The sequence below is a fragment of the Manis javanica genome, chromosome 4, assembly GCF_040802235.1.
Source record: "Manis javanica isolate MJ-LG chromosome 4, MJ_LKY, whole genome shotgun sequence".
Classification (NCBI taxonomy): Eukaryota; Metazoa; Chordata; class Mammalia; order Pholidota; family Manidae; genus Manis; species Manis javanica.
The window spans coordinates 100,050,704-100,078,430 of NC_133159.1; the positions used below are offsets into that span (position 1 = coordinate 100,050,704).

The window sequence follows — 27,727 nt, forward strand, 5'->3', positions numbered from 1 at the left end:
CTCCCGGGCCCCTGGCCCCACCAGGACCGCGGCCCCGCCCCGCCAGCCGGCCCCGCCCCCGCCATGTTCCTTGGCCCGGCGCCAAGTGGGCAGCGGCCGGTCCGCTGTTGGTCCTGCCGGGTCTTGGGCAAGTTCTGTGCGTCAGCTTCCTTGTAAGTAAAATGGGATGGGGGTAATCACAGTACATCACTCCAAGGAGTTACTGTGAGAATTGAACGTTAACACCTTTTTCTGGTGCCTGGCACAAAGTCAGTGCCCAATAAACATAACTATTATTACTGTGCAGGATTCAATTTTAGCAGAAGTCCTATGTCGCCATTATCACACCACGTCGTCTGTTTTCTTCTGACAGGCAAACGTAGGCAGGTGTGCCCTGCAGTTCTTGGTCCCCTTCCCACATTTGTTTCTGTATTTGTTGGATAAGAACTTAAAACTCTATAGCCTGAATGCCTGGGGTCAATTCCAGAATCCTCCACCTACTTCCTGACTGACACTGGGAAAGCTACAGAAGTTCTCTGTGCTTCCATTTCCTCTATAAAATGAGTGTAACAGACCCTGCTTTATATGGTGGTAGTTAGGATAAATGAGCTAATACAAATTAAGTGCTTATAACAATGCCTGGCTCGTAGTTACTGCTCAGTTAATGTTCTTGCCTTATCGTTGCCATGTCCTTGGCCTTGGTTCCCTATTGACACACTCATAAGGTCGATTCATCTTGTAATCTATAAAGATGTGGAGTTTGGCTGTCTGGGGGCTGCAGACACCCCTACCCAACCGGCAGCCCCATTGCCTCCTGACAGAGAAACCTACCTAAAGGGAACCTGGGGGAAGTCCCTAAGACTTCACTGAACATAATTAAGTGTATTAGCAGCAATTAGAGTTTTTCCTATTTCTCTACCTTGTGGGAGCCCTTTGTCCCCCACACCCAGTTGTACTAATGCTGTTTGTCCAGCTCCTCCCACCACCCCCACAGCCAAATTCCTTCTCAGATGTTGCCTCCCCCATCTCTTCCCAAGCTGGATTCTGGACCCTGAACTCTGTTCTTTACCTGCATCTAGTGTCGCCTCCATTCATCCCTGCCTACTGCTCCTCACCCTGGACAAACTCAAAAAACTATGGCCTCCATGAACATGGGGTGGGTAAAAAAGTTCAACTCACAAAGAATCAGTAAAACTAAGAGAACAAAGAGATGCCACATTTACCCATCAAATTGCAAAGATTAAGAGGAAAAAATCCTAATGCACACAAGGATGCAGTTATTACACATATACTACTGGAGGGCATAAACATTGATATAGTATTTCTAAAAGCCATTTAATAATATATAATCAAGAGTTATAAAAATGTTATTATTTCATCCAGTAATCCCACTTCTAGGAAACTCTTCCAAAAAGAGCTTCCAGAAAAATATACACAAAGTTGTTCACCACTACAAATGTGTATCACATAGAAAAGTTGGAAATGTAAACATCCAGCATAAGAATGTTTAAATTATGTCATCTGCATACAATGAAATAATGGTCATTAAAAACTGTACTTAAAGAATGTTTACAGTGTAAAGTTAGGGAGAAAAAATGGATGCAAAAATCTGTACATACAGTATGGCCCTAATTATATGAAATATATGTACTGAAAATAGATATATCAAAAAATTTACAAATGATTACCTGTGAGTGGTAGAATTGTGGGTTATATTTACTTTATACTTAACCTACATTTCAAAAGTTGTCTACAATGCACATCCATTACTTTTATAATCAAGGGAATGGAAAGCAACAAAAGTCTAAGAATTTGTAATGGCCTCCCCTACCCCCAAAAAATTCTCCTGGGTCTTAACCCCAGACTAAATTGGTCTTGGGTCCCTTAAGAATTTTGAGCTTAAAATTAATTGAGCTTTAACAATGAAAAATCTTTTTAAATCTCAAAATTATAAATCAAGCACCAGATAACAATGTAAAATGTCATCTATATTCTGATAAAATGCAAACTTCAACATAGTTTTAAGGGGTGGTGTCTTGCACTGGGCCAGGTCTCTTCAGGAATCCCCATTAATTCAGACTACCTACCTGTTTACCCGTATCGTGAGTAACCAGCCCATAGGTGGCAATCCCTGCCCTCCACCCTACTCAGGCAAACTGGTTCACTAGTTCCTTCCTGCTCCTCCCTAGACCCATCCGCAACACACCCTTCAACCAGTAACCCCCTCCTGCTTCCAGGCTACTTGGTAATGCTGCTAAGAAGTCTGCCCTGACTACAGCTCAGCTCCAATCTCCCCACCCACACACCACCAGCAATCTCAGTGGGATTTCATTGTCTGTGTAGAACAGTGTTTGGGAAACGGGAGTGAGTCATTCCCTATGACTCCAGCTTTTTTCATCTTGGGGCTTTAATGTTGTCTTTAAGCCTCTAGGACATTTCCTAGCTCTATCTAAACACAGCTTCTTCCCCTCATAGCCTATTTGCCAGATGGTTCCTCAAAAGACCCTCCTGGAACCCCAGCTCCTTACTGAGGGCACACTGTTTAATTCTCTGAGATCTGCATCTTTTCGCTTCTGGCCTGCAGCTTACTTGTGATGTCAGCCTTCTACCTAGGCCAAACCACTCTCTGCAGATATTTGACCTGGGCAAAACCATGTGCAGCCTCAAAAAGATCCTTGGCCAGGACAATTTCCCAAACCAATCCCTGTGCCTAGATCCATCGAAAACCAAGCTGTTCAACTCTTATCTCTCAGCTGGTCCAAGCAGCCAGCTCTACCACCCCCATCCCAGCCACACAGCATTGTTCACAGCACCATGCAGCTGTATCCATCTGTATTTGTAAGTCTTCAAGAGGTTGTAGCCAAACCCTTTGTAATTCAAGGCCCTTCATTGGCTAGCCCCATTTCCCTTTCCAGTCCTCCTCTCCCAGGCCTCCCTCTGGGCACCTTGCACTCTTTCTGATGTGACTCCAGGCCAGTCACATCAAACTTCCCACTCTTCTCTGAGCACTTTATACCTCTTGCCTCCATGCCTTTTCTCATGCTCTTTCCTCTCCCCAAAATGCCTAGTCCCCCATTTCTGTTGTTGTTCTGCTTCTCTGTTGAAAATCTGTTCATTTTACAATCATTTCTTCCTTTCTTCTACTATAGAGTTTATCAGTCTGACAGTTAGATGTGTAATTGACTTTCCTTTCAGGGGTGGAGGCTAAGTTTTAAACAGCTCTGAAGTCTCCAATACTAGCCCAGTGTTCCTTTAATTAAATTCTAAGTTTACCCCACCTCCTCCTTTAGACCAGAAAGTCCTGAAAACAGTTCCTCATTCTTCATGACCCTCCAACTCCAGCTGGAACAAGGCTTTACCACAAGCCCTATCACTGCATCTAAGACAAATCCTGAGATCTCCCCTTAACTCAGGAAACAGGACTAAATTCATGGGAAAATGTTTGAGTTACAAGGCTGTAAACTAGGATTCCTGAGCTTTGGCTGTTAGTAATAAAATAACCAGTTAATATGAAGATCCCCTTTCTGTGCTTCAGTTCTCTCACCTCTAAAATGGGCATAGCACCTACATGCTTTACCTACTCCAGCAGGACCTGAACCCAAATGCATTAATAATGTAGAACAGCCATAGGAAAGGCCCGGGAGCTGAGAGTGGGAGGCAGGGGGTCACTGGTACCAGGACATCTCTGTGCACAGTAGTGAATGTGCAGTCAGAGGCCAGGGGAGGACCAGAAGTTCCCTTACTCAGCTTAGCAGTGGGAATGGGGAGCCCACAAGCTAGGAAATAAGCAGAGCAGCACAGAGGTTTGCAGAGGTGGTAGCTGGAAAAGGAACAAGCTGAAACATCTCCCCATGTGTGAAACAAGCCAGTGTTCCTTCACCACCACAAGTGCTGCTGGCATTGAGCCCATGCATTTGCTCATTTTTTCTGCCCAGATGTTCTTTCACTGGCCACTGTGGGAGGGGAGTGGAAAGATCACTTGGCTTGTGTGTTTACTAAGTAATATGACCTTGAACAAGTTATTATCCCTCAAGTCTCAGTTATCTGGTCTGTAAATTGGGGACAAGAGCACTCACCTTGACGTTAGTGTGAGAATTAACTGATATGAGCCCCATCAATTGTCTAGCACAGTTGCTGGCAGTCCCTCAGTGTGGACAGTTCAGGCTTTGGTGCAGCTCTGGCTAGGTGTAAGTTACCGGTATTGTGGGTAGGTGAGGGCAGGGCTGGTGAGGTATAATTACTGAAACCTTAGAGCCAAGATTCCAAGACAGTCACAATTTCAAAGACATTCTCCTGTTTTCCCTTAAGTCAATAAGCACTTGCCAGTATCTGACTGGGAAAACATGATCCCCATGGGAAGCACCTTGGCAGCCCTGGGAGTCGGGGTCCAGGACCATGGCTTCTCAGTCAGGTACCCAACCCAGATATGCAGCTGAAAGGCAGTGGGGAGGGGGAGGATGACACAATGGCAGGTGGGAGACCTAGGTCTACTTCCCACTCAGTCTGACTGGCCACTGCTGCACAATCCCACTACAAAAGGAAAGAGCAAGTTAAATCCTTCCAGCTCAGTGGTTCTCTACCTTGGCTGCACATTGAATCACCTGGGAAACTTAAAAATCTTCATGCTGAGACTATTCCAGAACAATCAAATCAGTATTTTCTTAAAAAGCTCTCTAGGTAGATTCAATGTACACCAAAAGTTGAGAAACCACTGTTCTCAATCATCAGTTTTTTAAACTTGCCAGATGATGATAACCACCTATGTTAGTTTAAAAGAGTTCCTTTGGAATTAGCACTACTACTGGAACTTACTGATTCGAAAACACACCCTTTTAAAAACATGTATTTTAACATCTTTGAAATCAGTGTAATCTTCCAATCAGTGGCAGCTAAGATTTGATGAAATACAGAAATAAGCATCCCAGGTGATTCTTATGATTAAGGAGGCCTGAGGAAAAGTCCTAGTTCCCTAGTACCCCCTGGGGCAGTGCTTTTGAACTTTAAATGTCCTTAGAGTCGCCTGTGATCCTGTTGCAACACAGCTTCTGAATCAGAAGGTCTGGGTTAAGGCCCAAGATGAAGTCTAAGAAGCTCCTAGGAGATCTGTGCTGGGCCTATGCACCACATTTTGGGTAGCATTTTTCTTAAAAGTATCTTCTGAAGAGGCTCTACCAGCAACTCATCCAAGTAAACTGCAATCATTGGCACAATGTAGAGAGTCTTGGGGATGTCTGTGAGGCAACTGCTAGACTGCATTCTCATTTCTCCCCAGGAAGGGGCAGCTGGGATGAGGGCCAGAGGCTAGGCTGCCCCAACCTTTGAGAAAAGCTGGAGGCTAGAGTCCAATTTCCCAAGGAAGCAGTTTATTATGTGAGCAGCACAAACGCCACTAAATACAAGTGAAGTTCACTCACCAAGTGAAGTTGGACCTCAGGTGGCTTTCGTGGGTCAAGGGGAAGCAACCCCATTCTCTCTAACACATGTTTTTTCCATCAGTCATTCACTCATTCACCAAACCTTTACTGAGGATCCAATAATAAGTCACAAGGTCTGAAGGATTCAAAGAAGAATCAGATTTGTCCCTGATCTCCAGGGGAGGGAATTCAATCTGTGGGAGACCCATTTGTAAAACAAAGTACAATATGAAATGATGAGTGCTAATCACAGAAGTATATACAAAGAGATAAGCCAACATAACGGGACAGTGCTATAGCTGCCTGGTGCAACAGCCACGGCAGAAGCTGGAGGGAACATTTCTAATCCTTCCAAGGAAGGGCACCACCCCAAACAAAAAAAAAATTCCTTGCCAGGACTGGCCTGATACAATGGAGAAGTGTGCTTTGATGCCTTGAAACCAAGACCCAATCATCTGCAGTCTCAACATGAGGAAGGTCCTACATTTGTGCCTCCGGTCTCTAGCTCTAAGACACACGTGAATCCAAGGAAGGAAGAGACTTCTGGGGGATCAGCCCCTCAGAAAGGATGAGGCAGCCATGGTCTTATTCCAGAGAGCTCCAGTACTCACATCCTGTCCTCGTGTCAGAGTCCAACAAATCATTTCCTTAATTACAGAAACACTTGAGTCTTTGCCCTTTGTCATACTGAGCTCTTAATTGGCTTGACCTATCACATTGCCAGACATAAAAACTACTATTCCTAGATTAAGTAGGACTCTAGCTGGGGTAGGGAGTCTCAGCCAAGACAGGCAGCACACAAGAACCTAGAGCCCGCTCCCTCATCCAGCCCCCTACAGACCAGCTTTCTGGGAGGACTAAGAAACTGACACTTGGTGCAGTCTTACTTCTTCCTTATTTATCTTCCATCTCACAGATAGGAAACCCTAGAGAAGAAGCTTGTGGACAGGAGGAAGCAGCCAGAGGTGACTGAAGAAAAATGGGGAGTGGAGTCAGTGCTGAGGACAAAGAACTGGCCAAGAGGTCCAAGGAACTAGAAAAAAAGCTGCAGGAAGATGCTGATAAGGAAGCCAAGACTGTCAAGCTGCTATTGCTGGGTGAGTTATGAGAATATGAGCCAGAGAAGGAGAAGGAACTGATCCATCCTTCTTATCCTGGATGGTAGGTGGGTTCAGCTCACCCCATGGGGAGGAGGGATGGCAGGTTATTTTTCCTCTCCCCACCCAGTCTCAAGCTAGATCCAGAACTCTAGGGCTGAGCCCACATGCCCCAACAAAATGCAGAATGCCAAAGCAACTTGAACTGTTCTGCAATTCCTTGAACTGAGAATGGTGCAAGGGCCAAGATGAACCCACCCATCTCCAAATCTAACCAAACCTAACACCTCACAGCTTCGTAAATACCATGAACCCTGGGCTTGCAAACACTTACCCAATCAGCAGTAGGAGAACTCTGAATCAAGAACTCAGAGGCAGGCAGTGGACTCAGAAGTCCTGCCATAGAATCAGCGTCATGTAGTCCCAAGGATAGGCTCACTGGTTCTTGCCAACTATACTGGTTCCTTCTCTTTGCTTTCAGTAAAAATATTAGAAGTAGGGAGCCCTGTGGGGGAGAAATGGACTCTTTGTCTATAGCAGTCCTTCCTGGCTTCTCTTTAGTAGCTGCCTCTAAAGCCCCTGCCAGATGGAAGGTTCATCAATTTGATGAGTTGCTAAGCAGATCACAGGTCTGTGCTAAAAAGAGAAAAGCACTTCAGTGGATCAGTCAGAGAAATTGATTATGGCTGTAAACAGAATAAGAGTTTGGAACACCTGGCTTAGAAGAAGACCACAGTGGTACTATAGAGGTAGAGCAAGTGGGGGTCCATGTAGAAGACTAGCTGGCTGGACTGGGTTTCCAAGCCATGAACCTGGGAACTGGAGCCCCAGGTTAAGGCACCTCCTTTCTCCAGCTGATCTGTGGCATGGCCCTGAGAACACACTAAAGGAACGTGCCTCTGCAAGCTGGACCCAGACTCCAAGGAGCCCCAGAGGCTGCAAAATGGGAGACAGTGATGGCAAGGCTGAGAGATCTTTTAAGCCTATGCAGCTTTCTTCTTCATTCAGAATAAGAAGCTCAGAGGGAACAAGCACAGGTTAGGTTGGAGGGGGTTAAGGTATTAGGGTGATAGAGATGGGGGGAGTGGATTGAAGGGTATGTGAGTTTTTGATGGAGGGAGAGCAGAATATGAATGAGGATATGCCAACATCTTAGTCAATAAAGGTGATAAAAAAAAGCATGTCAGTGAAGTGTCCAGTTCTTCAATCTGCCCCAAGATCATTCTGAGTAAAAATGGGCAGAGAGGAGAAACATTAAAGGAATTCCCTTGAATCTGTCACTGGTGCTCAAATGAGTTTTTGCCTCTACCCCCCACCCAAGGAGACACTTAGAACTGTCTGGAGACATTTTTGGTTGTCACAATTGAAGAGTGGAATACTATTGGCCTGTAGGGGTGGAGGCCAGGAATGCTAAACACCCCAGAATGCACAGGACAGGCCCCCCTACCAAAAATAAGCATCCACCTAAAAATGTCAGTAGCGCAGAAGGTGAGCAACTCTGCTCTAAATCCAGATTGAATGCCCTGAGCTCAGGGTTGGCAGAAATTGAGGGCAGCAATCATCTCTTATGTGCTCTCCCCTAACAAAACTCGCAAGCAAGCAGTGAACTATATACTTCTCACAAGCCATCTAGCGGAGGGCTGGGGCCGACAGGCAGAAACCTGAAACACAAGCATTTCTCCCTGCAGGTGCCGGAGAGTCGGGAAAGAGCACTATTGTCAAACAGATGAAGTGAGTACGAACAAAGCCAAAGGACTGAGGTTGGGTGAAGAAGTCAGTAGTTGGTGCAGGCCTGGAGGATGGACTCTTTCGCCTTAAGGATCCCACATGTAAAGAATAGAAACAACCTGGTTCCCAGTACCCCTCATCTGCATGCCCCTTATTCTCCACTTAGGGACAACAATAGGATTAGAGATCAGGTTCTTATTACCCCTGTGGAGCCTTCCAGATTCCCGATCCCTTTAGGTTTGGTTATTCAGGTCCAACTAAAGGCTGGGTATGTCTTCTCCTTGCAGAATCATTCACCAGGATGGCTACTCACCAGAAGAATGCCTGGAGTACAAGTCCATCATCTATGGGAATGTGCTGCAGTCCATTCTGGCTATCATCAGGGCCATGTCCACACTGGGCATTGACTATGCTGAATCAAGCTGTGCGGTACGTGGTTAATGGTATGTGGTTACGGGTAGAAGGAAAGGCCAGTGAGAACAAACAGACCAGCAACCAACAGACTATGAGGAGACATGGGTCAGAAAAATGGTCTCATGTAACTAAAACCCCACCTGCTGAGCTTCAAATCTTTTACTTCAGGCCTGGAGAAGAATGTAGTCCCTATCTTTTTTGTTGTTGTTGTTATCATTAATCTACAATTACATGAGCAACATTATGTTTACTAGACTCCCCCCATCACCAAGTCCCCCCCACATACCCCATTACAGTCGCTGTCCATCAGCATAGTAAGATGCTATAGAATCACTACTTGTCTTCTCTGTTGTACAGCCCTCCCTGTGCCCACCCCCTAACAGTATGCAGTCCCTATCTTAATAATTAATGTTTACAGAAATGTGTGCTCAGCTTCCTCTGCCTTTCTGTCTTATTTTACCATTTAAATTGTTCCCCTTGGGCTCCTTGTCCTGGCCGTAGAACTTTTATAAGTTAATCCCTAAAGTTTGGCCTTTTTCCTAGGTCTGAATCATTGAAAGAATGAAAGTGATGGGTTCTGTCTACCATCTTGTCTATCTCATGGTCAATCTGGTCTTTAAAGTTTCAATCTCCCTGCAGCATTCTTTTGGACTGAGGGTAGAAGGTAGAGATAGCAGAGGAAGCCCCTGGGACCTCTGCCATCCGCTAGGCATCCCAGGCCTGGATATATAGCTACCCTTTACATCTCAGCACACTCAAAAATTAATCAGCATGCTTTCTTAGAATCTTTACTGGACACTGTCTCCACCTTAGGCTTTGGTAGCAATACAAATGCTTCCCTTCCAACAGTATTCCCAGAAGCCTCCTGGAAAGCCATTGCTCCTATGTAGTTCTCAGCAAGGTTTTTGCCTTACAGGATGATGGCCGACAGCTCAACAGCCTGGCTGACTCCATTGAGGAGGGCACCATGCCTCCTGAGCTGGTGGAGGTCATCAGGAAGCTGTGGAAGGATGGTGGGGTGCAAACCTGCCTCGATAGAGCTGCAGAATACCAGCTCAATGACTCAGCATCATAGTAAGACTGATTGGGGAAGGGGTAGGAAAAGCAACTTTCTAGAAGTCACACCCAGCCTAAAATTTCAGACACTGAAAGCTGGAGACCCAAGGACTGAATTCAACCTGTACGTGTGTTTTGTTAGCCTTGAGCAGTGTTTTACTATGCTTTGAATTTATTGTCTCTCAATAGAGATATTTGCCCACGGTTCACACCACTCTGTATTGCTTTACACTGGCTCACTGCACCTATAAAGCTGAAAACCTGAATTCAAAACAGAGGTCCTCTGTTGAGCAGTCTTCAGCCTGTCCTCTTAAGTCAAAAATGCAACCACTGCTTTCAGAATCATGAACACTATATTAAGACATTCCTGCAGTTTTGCCACACACTGTCCCAGGAGGCATGTGATTCATGATGGCCCCTTCAGGGCTGAATTTTCTAGCTGAACTCAGGCACTACTTAGACCACTAATCAGAAATTAAAGTCTCCTTCACCCATAGCATCTTATGTCCAGGGATGGGACACAGAAACTGCCAGGGCAAAACAAGGCAAGTTGGTCAGGGATTAGAGAAAACCAACTTTGCAAAGCTGGTTCCAAAAAGACAAGGTACACAGAGTATCAATCCTCAAACAGCATGCATGAGCTTCAGAGTCAAATAGATCTGGGTTTAACACCTATTCTTTCACCTGATCTTGTAGAAAGGTTATCATTTACTACCACTAGAGACTCACTCCCTCACTCAGGTGCAGGCCCTGCTAGGTACGTTAGGTACACCATCTCGTTTAATCTGCACTATAAGGCTTAAAGGTAGATAGTGCTTTTTAATTAGTTCCATTTAAAGATGAAAAACTGAGATTCAGAGAATTCAATCGATTTGCCCAAAGTCACATAAACAGCAGAGGCTGGATTTGAATCCAGGTGTATTCGACCACAAAGTTGAATATTTTTACGATACACCACGATGCCTCTTGATCTTGGACAGGTTAACTCTTCTGACTTTTTCTTTCACCTGTAAAATGGAATATGAAACTTGAAGGCATATGAGGCTAATGAGAATTTAAATAAGAAACTGCAGGGCATCCAGTGGGCACTTATGTTAATTTTCCTTCCCTCTTAGTCATTTCACTTTACATCTACCTTCCTCTTGCCTTTTTTTAAAACAAAATTTTTATAATAACATATACAAAAGTAGAATAATAAATACAGTGATCACCTTGCTTCAACTGTTGTCCACTCATGGCCATTCTTATTTCATTGTACCTCCTTCCCCCATTGCATTATTTTGAAATAAATCTCAGATATCAGATGATTTCATCCTAAAATTTCATTATGTATCTCTAAAAAATAAGGACTCTTTAAAAAAAGAAATCACAACATAATCATCACACCTAAATATTTAATGACCCCTTAATATCATCAGATATCCATGTTGGTGCTCATTCAAATGTCCCATTATCTCAACTGTTTTTCCCCCAACTTGATTCACCTTTAAACAAGGTCGGTGCATTACACTGATTGTTTCCTGTGTCCCTAAGGTCTCTTTTAATCTATTCTTGCTTCTTGATGGAACTTTTTGCACCCATTTAAACCACCAAATCTCACTCAAGGATCTAGAAAACCTGTAGTCAGGCGAACTGCAAAGAAAAATTGTCTGACTTGACTTAAATGGGACGGAACCCCTGCCTCAAATGGGCTTGTCTCTCAGCCCATCCCACAATTCCTTCTGTAAGGGCACATAAGAGTTTGCAGGAAAGAATCCTAGATTTAACAATATGAATTCTAGTCCTGGTTCTATCACCAAGCTAGCTGTCTGACTTTGGCTAAGACCTTTTATCTATCTTGGCCTTGGCTGTGGAAAATTTAATGTCATTAATGCCAATCACAGCTACCTGAACCAATTAGACCGTATTACAGCCCCTGACTACCTGCCTAATGAGCAAGATGTGCTACGATCCAGAGTCAAAACCACAGGCATCATTGAGACCAAGTTTTCTGTAAAAGACTTGAACTTCAGGTGAGTACACGGCTCCCAAGGTGCATCAAATACCAAAAAAGCATGGGCATGCTTCTTGGCCTTCATGAAAGCCCAATCTGAATTACTATCCTATGTCTCCCCCTTTCCATCTTACTGCTAACTGGCCCCAAAGTGCCCAACTCTCTGGGGTAAAAACCAAGGGGGTGGTGGGTCATAAGCTAGGTGTACCTATGAGAACAGCTATTTCTTCCCTTAGGATGTTTGATGTGGGAGGGCAGAGATCAGAGAGAAAGAAGTGGATCCACTGCTTCGAGGGGGTCACTTGCATTATTTTCTGTGCAGCTCTCAGTGCCTATGATATGGTGCTGGTGGAAGATGACGAAGTGGTGAGTGCCCTTCACACCAGCAGTTTTGACAGATAGTCCCCTCATGACCTTTCCGCTAAGCTTTGTGTCACTCCACTGCCCCAACTTGGGTGACTCCAGCTAATACCTGGATAATTTCAGTCCTCTAGTGTATCAACCAATGTCTCAAGCAAATAATTCTAGAAAAAAAGCCTCTTCTTCTGTCAGTTCTAGGTTAGTACTTTGGAGCCCCAGATTTACTGAGCATTATCTTGGTCTCAGATTACCATCCAAGAACCACTCAGACATGACAAAGCTCCTAAGAGGAACTGAGTGTTAAAGGGAAAAGGGATCATCAACTCAGCAAAGCAAAGGAGTTATATCTAATACTCTCCCAGACTATCTATGGAAGTAAAGGAGATCAAAATGATAGAGCAGAAACAAACAGTATATGATATGTATGTTTATGCAGCATGATGGAGGAGCTGAACCACTAACATTACTTGGAGGACTAAATCTGTATTAAGTGTCAACAGGACTAAGGAGTGACTGGCAAACCAGGTTACTCACATGCCACTTAAACTGGCAACTGGAGGACTACCTGAGGATGATTCTCTTGAGCCTGTAGTTTTATGACAGAAACTCTGCAGGACAAGAATCAGCCCAGCCAGTTAAGTTCTTATTTTGAGATAGGAGGGTGTCAAACGCATAGAAAACACTTATTTCACATAAGTAGCTGCTTCATAAATGAAGACAAAGCTTCTGTCCTCCGTTTCCCTTGCAATTCATCTCCCTTCTCCTTAGTATTTGAAGTTCACACACATTACAGCACACTGAGTACCTTCTAGCCCAAATGTCTTACTGGGGCATTCATTTTCTAATATCTCTTCCATCTTTAACCCTGAAGTCTGAGGTCTTAAAGGGTATGCAGTTTAGCAAAGGGTTTTTAGCTAAGAGAAAAGGCTACAAATTAGATTTGTTTTCTTCTTTATTAGATGAAAAGACTGAGCCCAAATCAGTTGTGTACTTTAAGACCCTAAAGACCTGCTCCCTAAAAACAAGTTGTTCTGGGGTGATGGACATCTGGACTCTACAGATACTTAGTGCTTCTCACTTGCTCAAAGTGGCAATCAGAGAAGGAAATCAGGTGCTTGTGGTGTGGCATCAAGAAATTCTCTAGCCTTCACCACTTGGCACCTGGGCCAAAGAATTCCTATTACTTATATCAAAGTTGTAAGTGTCATGAAGGTCTTGGCAGCCAGGGCACACACAGCTAAGGACTTTGATATGCCAGTCACTATCGTGCATACTATACATACGTGAACTTCTTTAACATTCATAACCTTAGGAGATAGGGAAACTGAGACTCAGAGAAGCTCAGGAATTTCCCCCAAGTCACACAGCTATGATAAAAAGAAGATTCGAGGGAAACCAGATCTCTTTGACTCTACCACATTCAAAGAGAGAGCTGTTCCCTATCTTTCCTTCTACATTTGGAGCACTAGTCTCTCCAAGGTGAACAAGAGGGTAGGCAGACACACCGTAAGCCCAATCTGATCTTTCTGATGGTGTTTCCTCTTAATAGAATCGTATGCATGAGTCACTGCACCTGTTCAACAGCCTATGTAACCACAAGTTCTTTGCGGCTACTTCCATTGTCCTCTTTCTCAACAAGAAGGACCTCTTTGAGGAAAAAATCAAGAAAGTCCACCTCAGCATTTGTTTTCCAGAGTATGATGGTAAGTGTAATGGGCTGGAGACAACAGTAATGCTTTCTTAGTGATGACTGGCAACTGCCTCATTTCCTATGCAAAGGAGACATAAAAGAACTTGTCTTTAAGGAATACCAAGTGTTAACTCCTTTGCTTTGCTGAGTGGATGATCCGTTTTCCCTTTAATGCTCAGTTCCTCTCAGGAGCTTTGTGATGTCCAAGTGGTATTTGATGTCTAATCTGAGAAACCTGGGCATTCAGTTACAGGTTTAAATTCAGATGTCTTGGGGATAGAGCAGCCATTAGATGCAGGAGAGCCACTGACTGCTGAAATGATACTTACAAGAAACTGAGGGTAGAGACACAGAGAGACCTCTCTCCTCAATTTCTTTGCTCAAGTGAGAAACACTGGGGTACAATAGAGAGAACCTTCCCTTTAGAAACAGGCCCCCAACTGCAGCTAACACAAGGCTTCAAGGATCAAGCTGGTCACCTAAAAAGTAAGCAAGCAACTAAGAAGGGTTAATTTATCCCACTTCTTCACTACTTTTCTGGAAAACCAGGAAACAACTCTTTTGAAGACGCAGGAAATTATATCAAGAGTCAGTTCCTTGACCTCAACATGCAAAAAGACATTAAAGAAATCTACAGTCATATGACCTGTGCTACAGACACACAGAATGTCAAATTTGTATTTGATGCAGTTACAGATATCATCATCAAAGAAAATCTCAAGGACTGTGGACTCTTCTAATCCTGACCATTCCTCAAGTATACCATCTATAAATAGGATTGGAATCTGGGTAAATTCAAGCAGAAAATTAGGTCAATATTATCATGTCATGAAGAGTGAATCCTTTTTCCCTGGGCGATGGAGTATATGCATGATTCCAGTTGTGTCTCTCATGTTCTTTTCCAAGTGGGATAGACAGTACAGTTTAACAAATGCCAGACCAGGAGTCAGAAACCCAGCTTCCAGTACTGACTCTACAACTTACTACAAAAATGTAAATATTTCATTTCTCTGAGCCTTGAGTTCCTTCATCTATAAAATGAAGATTAACTCCTCCACTTCACAGGGTTATTCTGATGATCACAAACATAACTGAAGGTAAGGCACAGAGAGGCTATGTAGTTACAGAAAGAAATCCTATATAAAAGCTGCCATTTATGAAATTCAACATCAGGTTTTTAGATGAACTGTTCCAAGCAAAACAGCAAACCTGAAAACAAAACTCGATAAACCTACCACTTCTTTTTACTGAGACCACTATATGCCTCGGCTCAGTAATCTGGAATGCTGAATAGATGTGTTTGTTAGTTTCTAAGGCACATATCTAAAAATGATCATCCTTATTAAGCATAGACTATCCCTCTGCCTCACGAGCTGCCCGAAAGACTGTTTCCTTTATAAGTAACTGCTTCTCAGTTATACAAGACACTATACTTTCTGAATGAACTTGGAGGATATCAACACACTCCTACTTGAAGTATTAATGATTTTATTGCTGCCACTTCTCTATCAGAGAATTTAGAATAAGTGAGCAATCCTAAAAGTCTCATTTCAACTGCTACATGTTTCAGGACAACAAGAAAGGCAGCTGACCTTGCTTTAGGAACTGAAAATCTTTGCAATTGGGTCCCTGGGATGCCTGGCTGAAAACATCTCCTCAAATAGGCCAAGTAAATTATTTCTTTGAACTCATTGTAGGGAAAATGAACCTTGCATTTATCTTGACAGGAGGTGGTGAAGTCAAGTACAGATACAGCACTTACAACCACTAATGAGAAAAGCTCTTGGCATCCAAGATCTAGTATATAAAAGAGTCAATTAAAATGAAAGCCTGCTCCTTGCCAGAAGCACACATCCACACTTAGGCTGTTACAAGCAATACTGAATACTAGAGAGCCGTAGGAGCTTGAAATACACTGAAGAATAAATGTGTAGCAGCTAAAATTGGATTCATTTAATAGTCTTTCTGATTCCTTGAGAAGAAATCAACTTAGGAGAATTACCAGAGAAATAAGGGAAACTACTCTGCCAACTGCTGATTTAAAAACTTAAAGCCAAAGAAAAAAAACCTGGGCAAGATTTCTTGTATCCAAGAGCTGTTCAGGGACTATTCTAAATGGCATGCTCCAAGCTCCAAAGCAACTAACCTTTAACTCAACAAACAGGGGTTCTGGGTCTTTTTTTGTATCATGGATTGCTCCGTCAGTCTGATAAAAACCTGTGGACTTAATTATTTTTAAATGCATAAAATAGAGAATTACAAAGGAAACCAACATACTGAATACAGTTCTCTTGGAGCTCTGAAGCCCCAGGTTAAGAATGCTCACTTCAGCTATTATCTTTTCTATTTGGGCCCCAAATGTAACTTAACTCATTTATTCCATATTCAAATTAGGGTAGCTCCCATCTTCCCCCAAATCATACCAATTAGCTTCTTTTATTATCTTTTCTGATCTTCGACTCTACATAGGAATTGGTTATAAGCCAAACTATAAAGGCCTAACCCAGACTTCTTGGTTATTGATGTTCATACAGAACCTGCCCTACAGTACTAGCATGAAAATAGAGCCAGCAGACAGTTCCTATGGCAGAACAACGACTAACAGGGTAAAACAGGATGTACTTTAGTTCTCTTCTTTTGCTTGGTACATAGCCTTTTAGCTGGTTCATGAACAAATTCACACATGCCACCTTGTATGACCACTTCATAAAAAGTCTGACGGTTGGATGGGGAAGTACTAGTAAAGCAATGTATTATTCTACAGCTTCCTTGCCGAAGTTAGGATCTAGTTATTTATCTTACAATGTTTTCAAGATGAAACTCTTCTGGTGAGTCTACATGGCATAAAAGTTTGTTGCCTTGGTTGTCCATTCATCTGTAACTACAAAATCAAAATAATCCTCAAAGTCTTGGCCAACACTGGGCTCTCCTCTGAGTAAAGGTAAGAGGACTTCCCCTCAAATGCTCTGGAGGGGCTTCCAAAAAAGGCATTAATCCTTAACCAGCTTAACTGTCAGGCTTAGAGATGGTTCCCAAATCTTAACTCTATTAGAGATAGAGACAAAATGCATTGGTAATTCTCCTTTATAACTGGCTTATTTTTATCTCATGGACATTTTGACTGTGTGTGTGTAAAGTTCTCTTTGCATAAAATAGGTGTTAAAAAACTTAAAACCAAAATTAAGCCATATATTCACTCTGATGTCTTTACTGTCTTCTTTTACTTCATTTAAATTTACATTCTGCTGCTGAACTATGTAACGTCATCAGAAATTCTTTTTAACAAGGTAGATCAGAAACAAATATTCAACCCTATTTTCCTAAACTGCAATCCTAATTCTTATAATAATAAAGCTAGAAGGAACTTAAAAAGATACTCCAGACCCATTACTAGCAATTTATGGGTAAGAAACTGAGGCCCAGTGAGGTGGAGTGTCTTAAGATCACACTGCCAGGAAGCGGCGGAACTACCCCTCTGAAACAGGGTTTCTGAATCCAAAGCCAGTCGTCTTTCTGTGTGTACTGTGCTACTGACAGGCCACCTGGAGGTAAAGCAATCTTCTCATTCCCCTATGCTCATCCCAATCCCAGCCAAATTCTTGCTTAGTTTTAAATTATGTCTTCTCCAACTCCTAGATACACAACAAAATCATCTCCGAACTAAATACAAATTGGTCTCAAAATGGAATGTGAAATTAGCGTAAAATAACAAAGAGCTTTAAATTTGTTTGCTGATGGTATAAATTCCTGTTCATATCCTTAGAGAGCAGCTTTTGCATTGTGTGATTAGACACCAATGACAGTAAACTAAACATAAATTAGATTCCATTTCACATTGTCTGATTGACAGTTGCTTTTCCCTTCTTTACAAAAATACAGGATTGACACAAAAGAAAATACTATAGGATTCCACTTACATGACGTATCTAATATAGTTACATTTATAAAGAGAGAAAGTAGAATGATGGTTACCAAGGAAGGGGAGTGGAGAGTTATTGGTTAATGAGCACAGAGCTTCAGTTTGGGGAGATGAAAACAGTTCTGGAGATGAATGGTGGGGATGGCTGTGCAACAGTTTGTATGTACTTAATACCAATGAACTATATACTTTCAAATAGTTAAAATGGTAAAGTTTATGTTATGTATATTTTACCACAATAAAAAAATGGAAAAAATACAATATAATTAGAAATGTGCTTTTATGGTCTTGTGGATAAAAGGATGGTTAAGAGGAAGTACAAAATTCAGTCTTAGAAGCAAAATAAAACACATTTACTTGTAATAGTTCTACTCTGATCAAAAAGTCACTTACAGGTACCCCAAACAGTTCAAACCAGGGTAGCCCCAGACCAATGGTGAGAAATAGTGGCATTCAAAACCCATTCTATACTTGGAGATGTCCTGTAGACCAAAATGTGCTGGCCATGCTGGGTGGAGAAGGTGGTGAAGGGCAAAGAGCTCTTACCTCCCACTGCCCTCTCTACCTGGCACAGCCCCCAGAGCACAGATTCCAGTAGGCCTTCAGTGCTGGGCCAGGGACTGCAATCTGGCCAGAGCCTCTGGTGATCCTGCTAGGTAAAAGCATGAAGACTTTTCTGGGAGGTCAGATAGCCACACTGCAGACTGAGGAAGGGTACTTTTCAGCCTTTTGGCTACGAAAAGGTAAGCACTAGTATGGACAGAAAATAAATAAATGGATTTAAGTGTAAAGCAAAGACTTTTTCACTCTGCTTCCAAATTTCAGAGCAAGGTATATCTGAACTTCATTTTGGATCTTCAAAGTATGGGCAAAGTGATGCTGAGAAAAGATAACAAGCTACAGCAAATCCATTTGCTGGTGTTGCCTTAGATTACTTTTTTGCAGTGCAGTGTAATCCTGAGTATCATAAAGAATAGTCACAAAGCACTTTTAAATATGTTATTTCTATCTGATCAGAACCACAGAACATCATAGCTGGGAGGAATAATTTAGTTCATCTTTAGGTAACAGAAGAGAATATTAAGACTGAAAGATTTCATAGCTAGTTGGAAGCAGGGAAAGGGTCAAAACCTGGTATGTCAAACAAACTCTCCAACCTCTTAAGATCTCACAAGAGGTCTTGGGACTTATATCTTACATAAGCAAGGATGAAGTTTAGAAAGAACAGGTAATTTCTTGCAATTCGTTACATCTACTGGCAATCTCTCTAACATATTAATAAGCCTCTTGGTAAAAATGTTTGGATAACCCAAAGGAGTATTTACTCAAAAGGTGGGCAGAGGGAAGATTGTAGAGGACAGAAGATAGATAAACCAGATTGTACAGAATTTAATATTTCACCTGCCAAATATCTTAGTTTAGTGAATGCCAATACACTTGAGATGGTGTATCCCAGCAATGTTTCTTTAATACTATCTCATCATTTCTGATACCTTGTTGATTCCCACTAGATTTCAGGAAAACATTAGCACTAAGCACTTTAGACTTCTGTATTTGACTCCTCAATCATTCCCTTTACCTGCCCTTCCCCAAACCCTCAAAGATTTTAGTTCTATAATTTAGAGCTAGCTAGCTTTGCTCCTTATCCAACCATAAATGAATATTCATGTTATTACATATAGTTACTTTGGTCGCAGTATTTTATCTTTACTTTGGTGTGTATCTTTCCATTTTCACTGCATAAATAGATGCAGTGAAATAAACAAATATTTGGAAACTTCAAGTTTCTTGTTTTGTCTTAATTTTTTATAAAAACAAAATACTCTGTATCTAAATGTATGAGTGTTTCCTTTGGCCACAGTCCTCATACTCACTAAAGTCATGGAAGGCACTTTTATGTCATGTACAAAAGATGTTTCCTACTTACTGGCAAATAAAAAATAAGTCATTCATTCCCTAGTGATTTTGAGGTTATCTACTATTTGTGCTGATCTTTAATCTAGGTCCTATTCAGTCATTCCCAATTGTTGGCCCATGTTAGCTATACCAGAACTACCTGGGTAATTTCTTTTAAAATACACATTCCCAGGACCAGTCTCATCTTAATTCCCTGGACCAGGACAGCCAGGGAATCTGTATGTTAATCTTGCACCTAAGGTATCTACTGCTGTGTAACATTCCTTACTACCTCTTACTTCTGCTAAGACTTGAGTCAGGCCACATCTAGGCCTGACAGTGCCAGAAAAAACTGTCCTGCCCTGAGTTGTTTGCAGTATGCTCTCCTCAGCTGAAGTAACTCAAAAAAGGTCATGAGAAAATGGAGGTCACAGGGGGCTGGGGTGAAATAACCTAAACAAAAGTAAAGGAACAAAGATCTTGACCATTCTGGAAGTTAGTTCTCCAGTACCTCACTTAAATCTTTTACTTTCTATAGCTCATAGCAAAATCAACTTTCAATCTCAGGCCTATAAGCAGCCGGCTTCTCTTGGGCTTGGAGGGCCATAAAGCTATGTGGAGAGCTGTGGCCAGTCCTGGTCTCATCTGTGATGTACATGACGCCTGAAGAACACAAATATTACCTAGCAACACTGGGAAACTGAGATATCTTTGTTCTTAAAGTCAGTATCACATAGGAAAGAGTTCACAAAGAATAAGAGTGAATTAATGCTATTTTAGGTTTATACAAATGAGTAGATGACTGTGATTTTTTTGAACATCTAGAAAGGAAATACCAATCCAAGAAAGGTTTTACTTGAGAATGAGACTGACTTTACCTTATATATATAACTGCCATACAGCAAGGAGCTCTGCAACAGGAAACTCCAGAACTATGTTAATCAAAAATAAATATATGAAGGAATTTGTCAGGCCAGTCAAACAATGTCCAAAGAAAGTCAGATCTACTAATCAGAGAACAGTGGCCAGGATTTAAGGATATATGGTGGGCAAATGAATTAGAAGAACCAGCAGTTACTTTTAAATACTCCAAAATGTGCACATAATAAAACACAAATAGAATATATGAGAATATAAAACAAACAAGGCAAGAAAACAGTTTTCAAAAATTTGGTCCATCTATTCTTAGAATGCAGCACCTTGTGAAAAGTAACAATCCATCAGCGAAAATAATATTTAAAAAAGATACACTGAACTAGAGATTTAGAATTTGAACTGTCCAAGATGAAAATATAATCTCAAGATCCACTTATAAATAACAGTAAAAGTTCTTGAAATTTTCATGCCATGAGGTGAAATCTGTTGCAAGGCTGAATTTATAAGGTTACAGAAGACTGGCCATTAAGGAACAGAATACTTCCTCTTTACACAACCTAATGGATGGCAATTCTACACCCAAGGTTTTAATAACAGTGGAGAAGATATGACTGTCAACAGAATAAACGTATTGTAGTCCTTCCTGCTGGGACCTATTTCTTGTTCTTTATTCATTCTAAATTTTCTTAAATGTGCTGACTTCTTAATCCAAAAGACGGGCCATCCGAATTCTGTAACATGTTCTATCACAAATGTCTCCACAGAAAAGACACAAGGCAACTTTTAGTTTCAATGATTACAAATATCAATTGTTTTTCTCCAGGCTAGTAGATAGGATGTTTTATACCCACCTTCTAGCTTTACCATAAGAAAAGATATTTTATTTCAAAATATAAAAGCAATTTGCAAGGCTAACAATCAGGGTTATCTTTTTTAAAATTACAGATTGCCAGCTCACCAACTAACAGTCAACCTCTAAAATGTATCCAGGTGATTTTGATTTAAGGCATACTGGAAAGCCACTGACTTAAATTGTGCTCCTGTGTACTCACGAAATGAGCATTTAGATAAGCTATTTGGGGTTTGGAGGAAGGGGGAGTCTTCATGTAAATATAGAACAAATATAAATGGTGTAGAGGCAGAAAAGCGGAAAACTACTTTTCATTAGAAACTGAACATATCAGATAGACATATTCAAATGAAAATACAAAATGCATTTCAAAGCAAAATGATTTTTTTTTTGATTATCTGGCATTTTGGGTTATCAACACCACCAACCCATTAGCCCGGGCTATATAGAAAGACTTCAGTTAAAACAACATTCCACCAGTTCTCACTTCCAGATGATCCTATATTACAGAATACAATAAGGTAAAGAAATTTTCAAAATGATCAAGTAAGAACTATCAACCCAGTTTCACTGTGGGCCTAAGTCAATAACCAACTGAAAGTGATAATTTTCTTTTAGATCCAGTTTTCCCAACCCTAAAAATAAACTGGCTAGATAATACAATTATACCATCTGCATAGTTATACTTTTCCAAAGAGAGTAAGAAGAAGAAAAAAAACTACAAATAAAGGCACTGAGCTGCCGTAGCTTGCCCTCTGAACTAGCTTCAATGGTCACCAACTTATTTAACTAATGAAAGGCTCTATCAAAAGATGAAATCAAATCCAATCCAAAAGACTGGACCCCAAAAGGCACTGCTCAAACTACTCATCTAGTAGAATGCTCAAAATGCATTCTCCTCGGTTGCCTTCCCCCAAGGGACCATTCAATATTTAACGATATTTGCTGTTCATTGTACAAAAGGACCTGCAGGCTGAGGTGAATACAGCTCTCCACGCAACAACAACGTAAACCTGGAAAATGAATTGTGACTGTGTATCACTTACTCAGATATGACATAAAACCATGTCGGGCCAAGATTCAACAGTACTGTTACACCAAAGACTAGGCTTTCAGGGAACCCTTCTACTTAAACCCATTCTTAGACAAGAGCCAAGGCAGGGAAAAGAAACAGAAGAACATATTTCCAGAAAGGACTAGTTACAAACAGGAACAAACCTGGACTCTTTACTCACCATTTTAATACTGCTGCCAACTACAACAGATTAAAATCTATACAACACACAACAAAGTGGAAGAAAGTCCCAAAATGCAATTGTTTCGGCAAAAGAAGGTACTAAGGATTACTATAATTAACATTGCTACAATAAAAACAATGGTAAACAGGGATTTGGCACCACATTTACAAAGTAAAAGCATGCACTGTTTATACATTAGATGTTCCCCAACAGAAAAGGCCATGGAAGATGGAAAACAAGGGGCATCTTTCACATAACTCCCTATGACCAAGACAGACAAGCAAGAGTCAAAGTGGTCAATTTAGCAGATGTGTAGCAGCAAATCATTGGTTCTGTTTAGAATTTAGCAATCTGCATTTCTAACTGGCAGGTGCCCTGGGTGTGTCTGTATCTAAGAAGCTGACTTTACCATAACCACATCAGCATTTATCTAATAATTTGGTAATCAGCATGAAACAGGTTAACCTTCAACCATAAACTAAAAAAAAAAAAAAGAGAGCTAGACTCTTATTATAGACTATGCTCTCCAAAGTAATTACAATTTAGAAACCACAATTATACTCTGAACAGGACAGTAACATAAACTTCATCCAAAAAAGCTCTAATTATGGAAATATTATATTCTGACCATACCAAGAGTTAAAAACAAAGAGTTCCTACTAAGAGGAATATTTTCAAGATGATCTGGTCACATCATGTGCATAGTTAAGACTGTGTTTTAATAAAGATTCTTTTGCAAACAAAGAAATAAAATTTAGTAAAGTTATTCTTCTCTTGATGAAAAAGAACTTTAAAAATGAACTACTGGTGGTTTGTTAAGAAGAGGGGGAAAAAAGAATAAGCTACATATTGAAGATCTGGAATGCAGCACCTCAATTTCATATTTGTCCTACACTTTTGAGATTATGAAATCCAAGCGATGTCTTGATGATCAAATCATACTATACAGTTGTTCCAATTCCAATGTCTGACTTTAGCCTCTGTGTCAATTACGAGTTCCCTAATACAGAAGATTGTGCTAGAGTACTAAGGTTTTGCATGCTGCTGTCATTCCCTGGTCCCGTTCATGCTTGAAGCTGCCCCATGAGACAGCAAAAGAAGTCTGGTCTCAACACTCCATATTGTAATAACTAGAAAAGAAGAATATTCTTAATTAGAAGAAGCTTACAATGTCAAGAGATATCACTATAGCATGATTACTAAATTGTTCAAGATTTTACCTTTTAATAACCACCCTCTTCAATAAAGTCCACATTCCTTTAAGTTGTTCTTAATGATGACATCTGTAACAGCATCAAAAACAAACTGCACGTTTTTGGTGTCTGTGGCACAAGTGAAGTGGGTGTAGATCTCCTTGGTATCTTTTCTTCTGTTCAGATCCTCAAACTGGCACTGAATATAAGCAGCTGCTTCTTCATATGTATTGGAACCTGAAGCAGACACTCAATATTGTCAGTTCAAATTATAATAGCTGCCTGAACTCAACTTGAGTCAGGCCACTACCATTTACTTATGAAGAGAGGAAATATGACCCAATAGAATATAGACAGATTTCTATATTGCTATAATCATTAGTTTTTTTAATAATTATTAGATTTTTCTTGAGAGCAGACTCTTATTGTAAGTAAAACAAAATCATCGTACACAAAAATCCAGGAAAACAAAACTTTCTCTTTCCCCTTTCATTTAGATTTTTTATTAAAAAATCTAAAAGGTATTAAAAGGAAACTAGGCTATTAGGAGTATGCATTTCTAGAAGAACACAATTGTTTAAAAGGTCAGAGAGCCTCTGTTCCTTGGAGTAATCTTGAAATAAACAATTCAAAAGGATAAGTCATGCTTCTTTCCAAAATCATTCCAGTTTTACGAGGGCTTATGCCAGTAATTTAAATAGCCAAATAGTATATGCAACAAGGGACCTGAATTACACATTTTGAAATGAATTTTATGATATGTGAATTTATCTCAATAAAACTGTTATTTTTTTAAAAGAGGGGAGGAGCCAAAGTAAACCCTATTTTCAAAACATTTGTAATTAACACTCTTAATCACCAGTTTCCTGTACCATCCTGTCTACCTGTGAGCCTTTAGAATAGCCTAGAAATTGGCTGCAGAGCCAGGGAGGCTCAATAAAGGCAACACACAGAGTTTATTCCTGTGAACAAAGGGCTATTTCCAGTGACATTAAGCACAAGAAAAAATACCAACAACTAAGTACACAGGAAGACTAAATAACAAAGAAAAGCTTAAGAAAGAGAGGAATGTTATTTAGGCAGAATAGTAATGAACTGAAGGAAGACAGCTTGGGAGGTGTTCGAAATAGGTTTCCTGAGATCTGCAGAACTTCTACACAGTAAAGGAGACAGATAATTGTCTGTCAGACAAATTCATCTGGTAGGAACAGATAGTGATACTTGGGAAATTAGGACTTTTGAAAATCTTTATGAAGAATCAAGTCAGTGGAAGATAGACTTGCAAGTTTACCCCACCACCACCACCACCACACACACAAAAAAAGTATATGATACTGAGGGATATTTGTTATGTGTGAAGATTCCCTGCTAGAGCATTAATGACAATTCTTTTTATTTGTCTTAAGATTTCTCTCCTGTCCTAAAACGTGGCTACTTTCTTAAAGTCCGCTAACTCTTATCTCCCTCCTCACCCTGAACAGATGACCACATTTCCAACTTCTCTGAGAAAGCCATGGGACTTAAACTACATGTCAACTTTTTAGCCCACCTTGCTTAAAAAGTTGCTTATATCTGCACATATTTGTACCTTTGGTCTTAGAGATGTCTTTCTTCCAATTCAAAATTCAATTGCTCTACCAAGATTTTTTTTTAAAAGCTGAGGTGAAAGTCACGTAACATACTATAAACCATTATAAAGTGTACAAGATGGTAGCATTTAGTATAGTCACAATGTTATGTAACCACCACCTTTCTAGTTTCAAAACTTTTCCACCACTCCAGAAAAACTTCACATTCTCATTAAGTAATCACTGCCTATTTCCTCTGCACCACCCCCTATCTCCTGATAACTATCAACTAATTTGCTTCTGTCTCTATGATCTGCCTTTTTGGGACATATCATATCAAAGGAACTCACATAAATGTGACCTTTTGTGTTTGGCTTCTTTCACTGACATTCACTTTTTATAACTTATTTTTTGCTACAGGATTTTACCTCTAAGCCTGTGAATATTCTTCAATCTCTCCTTCCCCTATAATCCAAACTGCTCAAGAGAAGGCTACAATTGTCTTCTCTCCTTTACTTCCCACTCAACAACTCACTGAACCTGGTTCTACTCTCATCATTCTCCCAGCACTGCGCTCAATGACAGCACAATCGCCTGACTGCTAACTCCAGGGCCACTTTTCAATGTGTATCTTACTTTATCTGCACAAGACACTGTTAACCAAGACCCCTCACTTTTAAACTCTCCAGTTTTTGATGCTTTGGTTCTTCCTCCCTTTGGATCCTATGCAAGCTTTTCTTTGTCCTCTGCCAACAGAGTCTGTACAGGCTAGTATTCTCTCATTCTACCCAGATCCTTTTCTCTCTTAATTCTGTGTCATCACCCTAAATCATCTCATCCACTTCCATGTTTTATTTACACATGATTTCAAAACAATATATTTAATACATAACCTCTCCCAGAGCTCCAAAGTAACATATATAACTGCCTAGTAGATTTCTCCATCTGGATGTTCCACAGATACTTCAAAATCAACATTCCTAAATATGAATCCAGTCAAGGCAGAACTCTGGGAGTACCTCTGACTCTTCCCCCTTCTTTACCCTAGCTACACCCTTTCACTTTATTTTGAAAAGCATTTACAGTGTCTGCTCAGCTAACAAGAGTTTTCTCTGCTCTGGAAATATCCAACCTTGGCCTAAAGGTCATACATAGTATGCAGCCCGGGATGTTATGTTTGCATCTCTGACCTTGACTGACTGACTGGGCTAAAGATTTCTGCTTGACTTAACCTTGGCCAGAATCTCTTTCCTAGGAATCTGAACCTGAGCCCAACCAATCCCAGTCTAGCCTGGTCTTTCAAGTGGAGGAGACACAGAAACTATGGCAGGGCCATCTTTTATCATATAAACTGAGTAGCAGAAAGTTGGTAAGGAGAAAGAGAAGAATAAAGAAGACACACAGGGAGGAGAGAAAAGAGACTGGGAGAGAAGTGCTTTCAGGAGGGATCTTGACAAAAATTTCCTATTTCTAACTGCATTCTTAAAACATGTCTGCACTCTTACCCTTGGCTTCTATGGTATATATTCTTACATATTTACCAAAAATTATTTGCATACTATGAGAGTCCTAATTCAACTCCCCTACTACCTATCTATATTGTAATTTATTGCATAATCTTCATAAAGCACAGTTTCTACTACATCTTATATCCCAATTAAAATCCTTCAACAACTCCCCACTATCTCAGCACAAGACACCAGGCCCTCCATAAGCACCCCTGCCCATCTCTCCAACCATTCCTTCCCACTTCTCTAAGCTCCAACAATACCAAATTCCTTCTAGGTTCCAAAAGATATCATGTCATTTTTTTACCCCCATATTTTAACATATGCTATTCCCTCTTCTTAAAATGCTTTTATTTCCCTATTGCCTGGCAATTTCTAATTCATCCTCTTAGTATGGAATTCCAAGTGTCACTGTTCTGTAAAAAAAGATTACATTGAGCCCATAGGGGTCTTCTGTTTTTCCATTAATGAACATTAATAATGTTTATTGAGTACAATAACTGCAACTTATCTTTGTATTTTCTTAAACATATTTATATCAAATTTTCATTTTATCTTTATTTTCCTCAAATAAGAAGACAGAAATATAAAATAAACACAGTAAACTCGATTATGTCTGGAATAGCATTTTGGACTTAAGATTCTTCATCAAACACTTAATGTTGATACCACTATCAGTGAGTACTCTCCATAAAGATACACAAACACTGTTCAAATAAAAGGCAGTAAGGAATGTCACTGAAGTATTGATCTAAGATGTGTACAAAACCTTTCATGACCACCTTACCTGTATATTCTGGATAACAGATAGTTAATGAACTTCTCTTTATTTTTTCCTCAAAAAGGTCTTTCTTGTTAAGGAAGAGAATGATTGAAGTGTCTGTAAACCATTTGTTGTTACAAATGCTGTCAAACAGTTTCATGCTTTCATGCATTCGGTTCTGAAAA

At 40.6% G+C, this 27,727-nt stretch overlaps 2 protein-coding genes across 2 annotated transcripts in view; one reads left to right on the top strand and one right to left on the bottom strand.

Moving 5' to 3' along the window:
• The first annotated feature begins 20 nt into the window (after positions 1 to 20).
• Positions 21 to 14,471, top strand: GNAT2 (G protein subunit alpha transducin 2). Its single transcript, XM_017666630.3, has 9 exons — positions 21 to 152; positions 6,310 to 6,490; positions 8,179 to 8,221; positions 8,506 to 8,647; positions 9,549 to 9,706; positions 11,572 to 11,700; positions 11,918 to 12,047; positions 13,591 to 13,744; positions 14,281 to 14,471. The coding sequence occupies exons 2-9, from the start codon at positions 6,373 to 6,375 to the stop codon at positions 14,469 to 14,471; spliced, it is 1,065 nt and encodes a 354-aa protein (XP_017522119.1). The 5' UTR covers positions 21 to 152; positions 6,310 to 6,372.
• Positions 14,472 to 22,493: 8,022 nt separating this feature from the next.
• The window catches only part of GNAI3 (G protein subunit alpha i3), a 30,235-nt gene continuing 25,001 nt past the window's right edge, over positions 22,494 to 27,727 (bottom strand). The window contains exons 7-9 of the mRNA XM_017666629.3: positions 27,567 to 27,720; positions 23,731 to 23,940; positions 22,494 to 23,640 (exon numbers count right to left, since the gene is read on the bottom strand). Of these exons, the coding sequence (XP_017522118.1) occupies positions 23,750 to 23,940; positions 27,567 to 27,720 (345 nt within the window). The 3' untranslated portion in view covers positions 22,494 to 23,640; positions 23,731 to 23,749. The remainder of the gene's footprint in view (positions 23,641 to 23,730; positions 23,941 to 27,566; positions 27,721 to 27,727) is intronic.

Bases quoted from the DNA above. Each gene is read 5' to 3' on its own strand.
- GNAT2 (XM_017666630.3), top strand. From the start codon at position 6,373: ATGGGGAGTGGAGTCAGTGCTGAGGACAAAGAACTGGCCAAGAGGTCC. The intron at 11,701-11,917 runs GTGAGTACACGG...TTCTTCCCTTAG, and splicing joins GTAAAAGACTTGAACTTCAG to GATGTTTGATGTGGGAGGGC. The intron at 12,048-13,590 runs GTGAGTGCCCTT...TCCTCTTAATAG, and splicing joins TGGTGGAAGATGACGAAGTG to AATCGTATGCATGAGTCACT.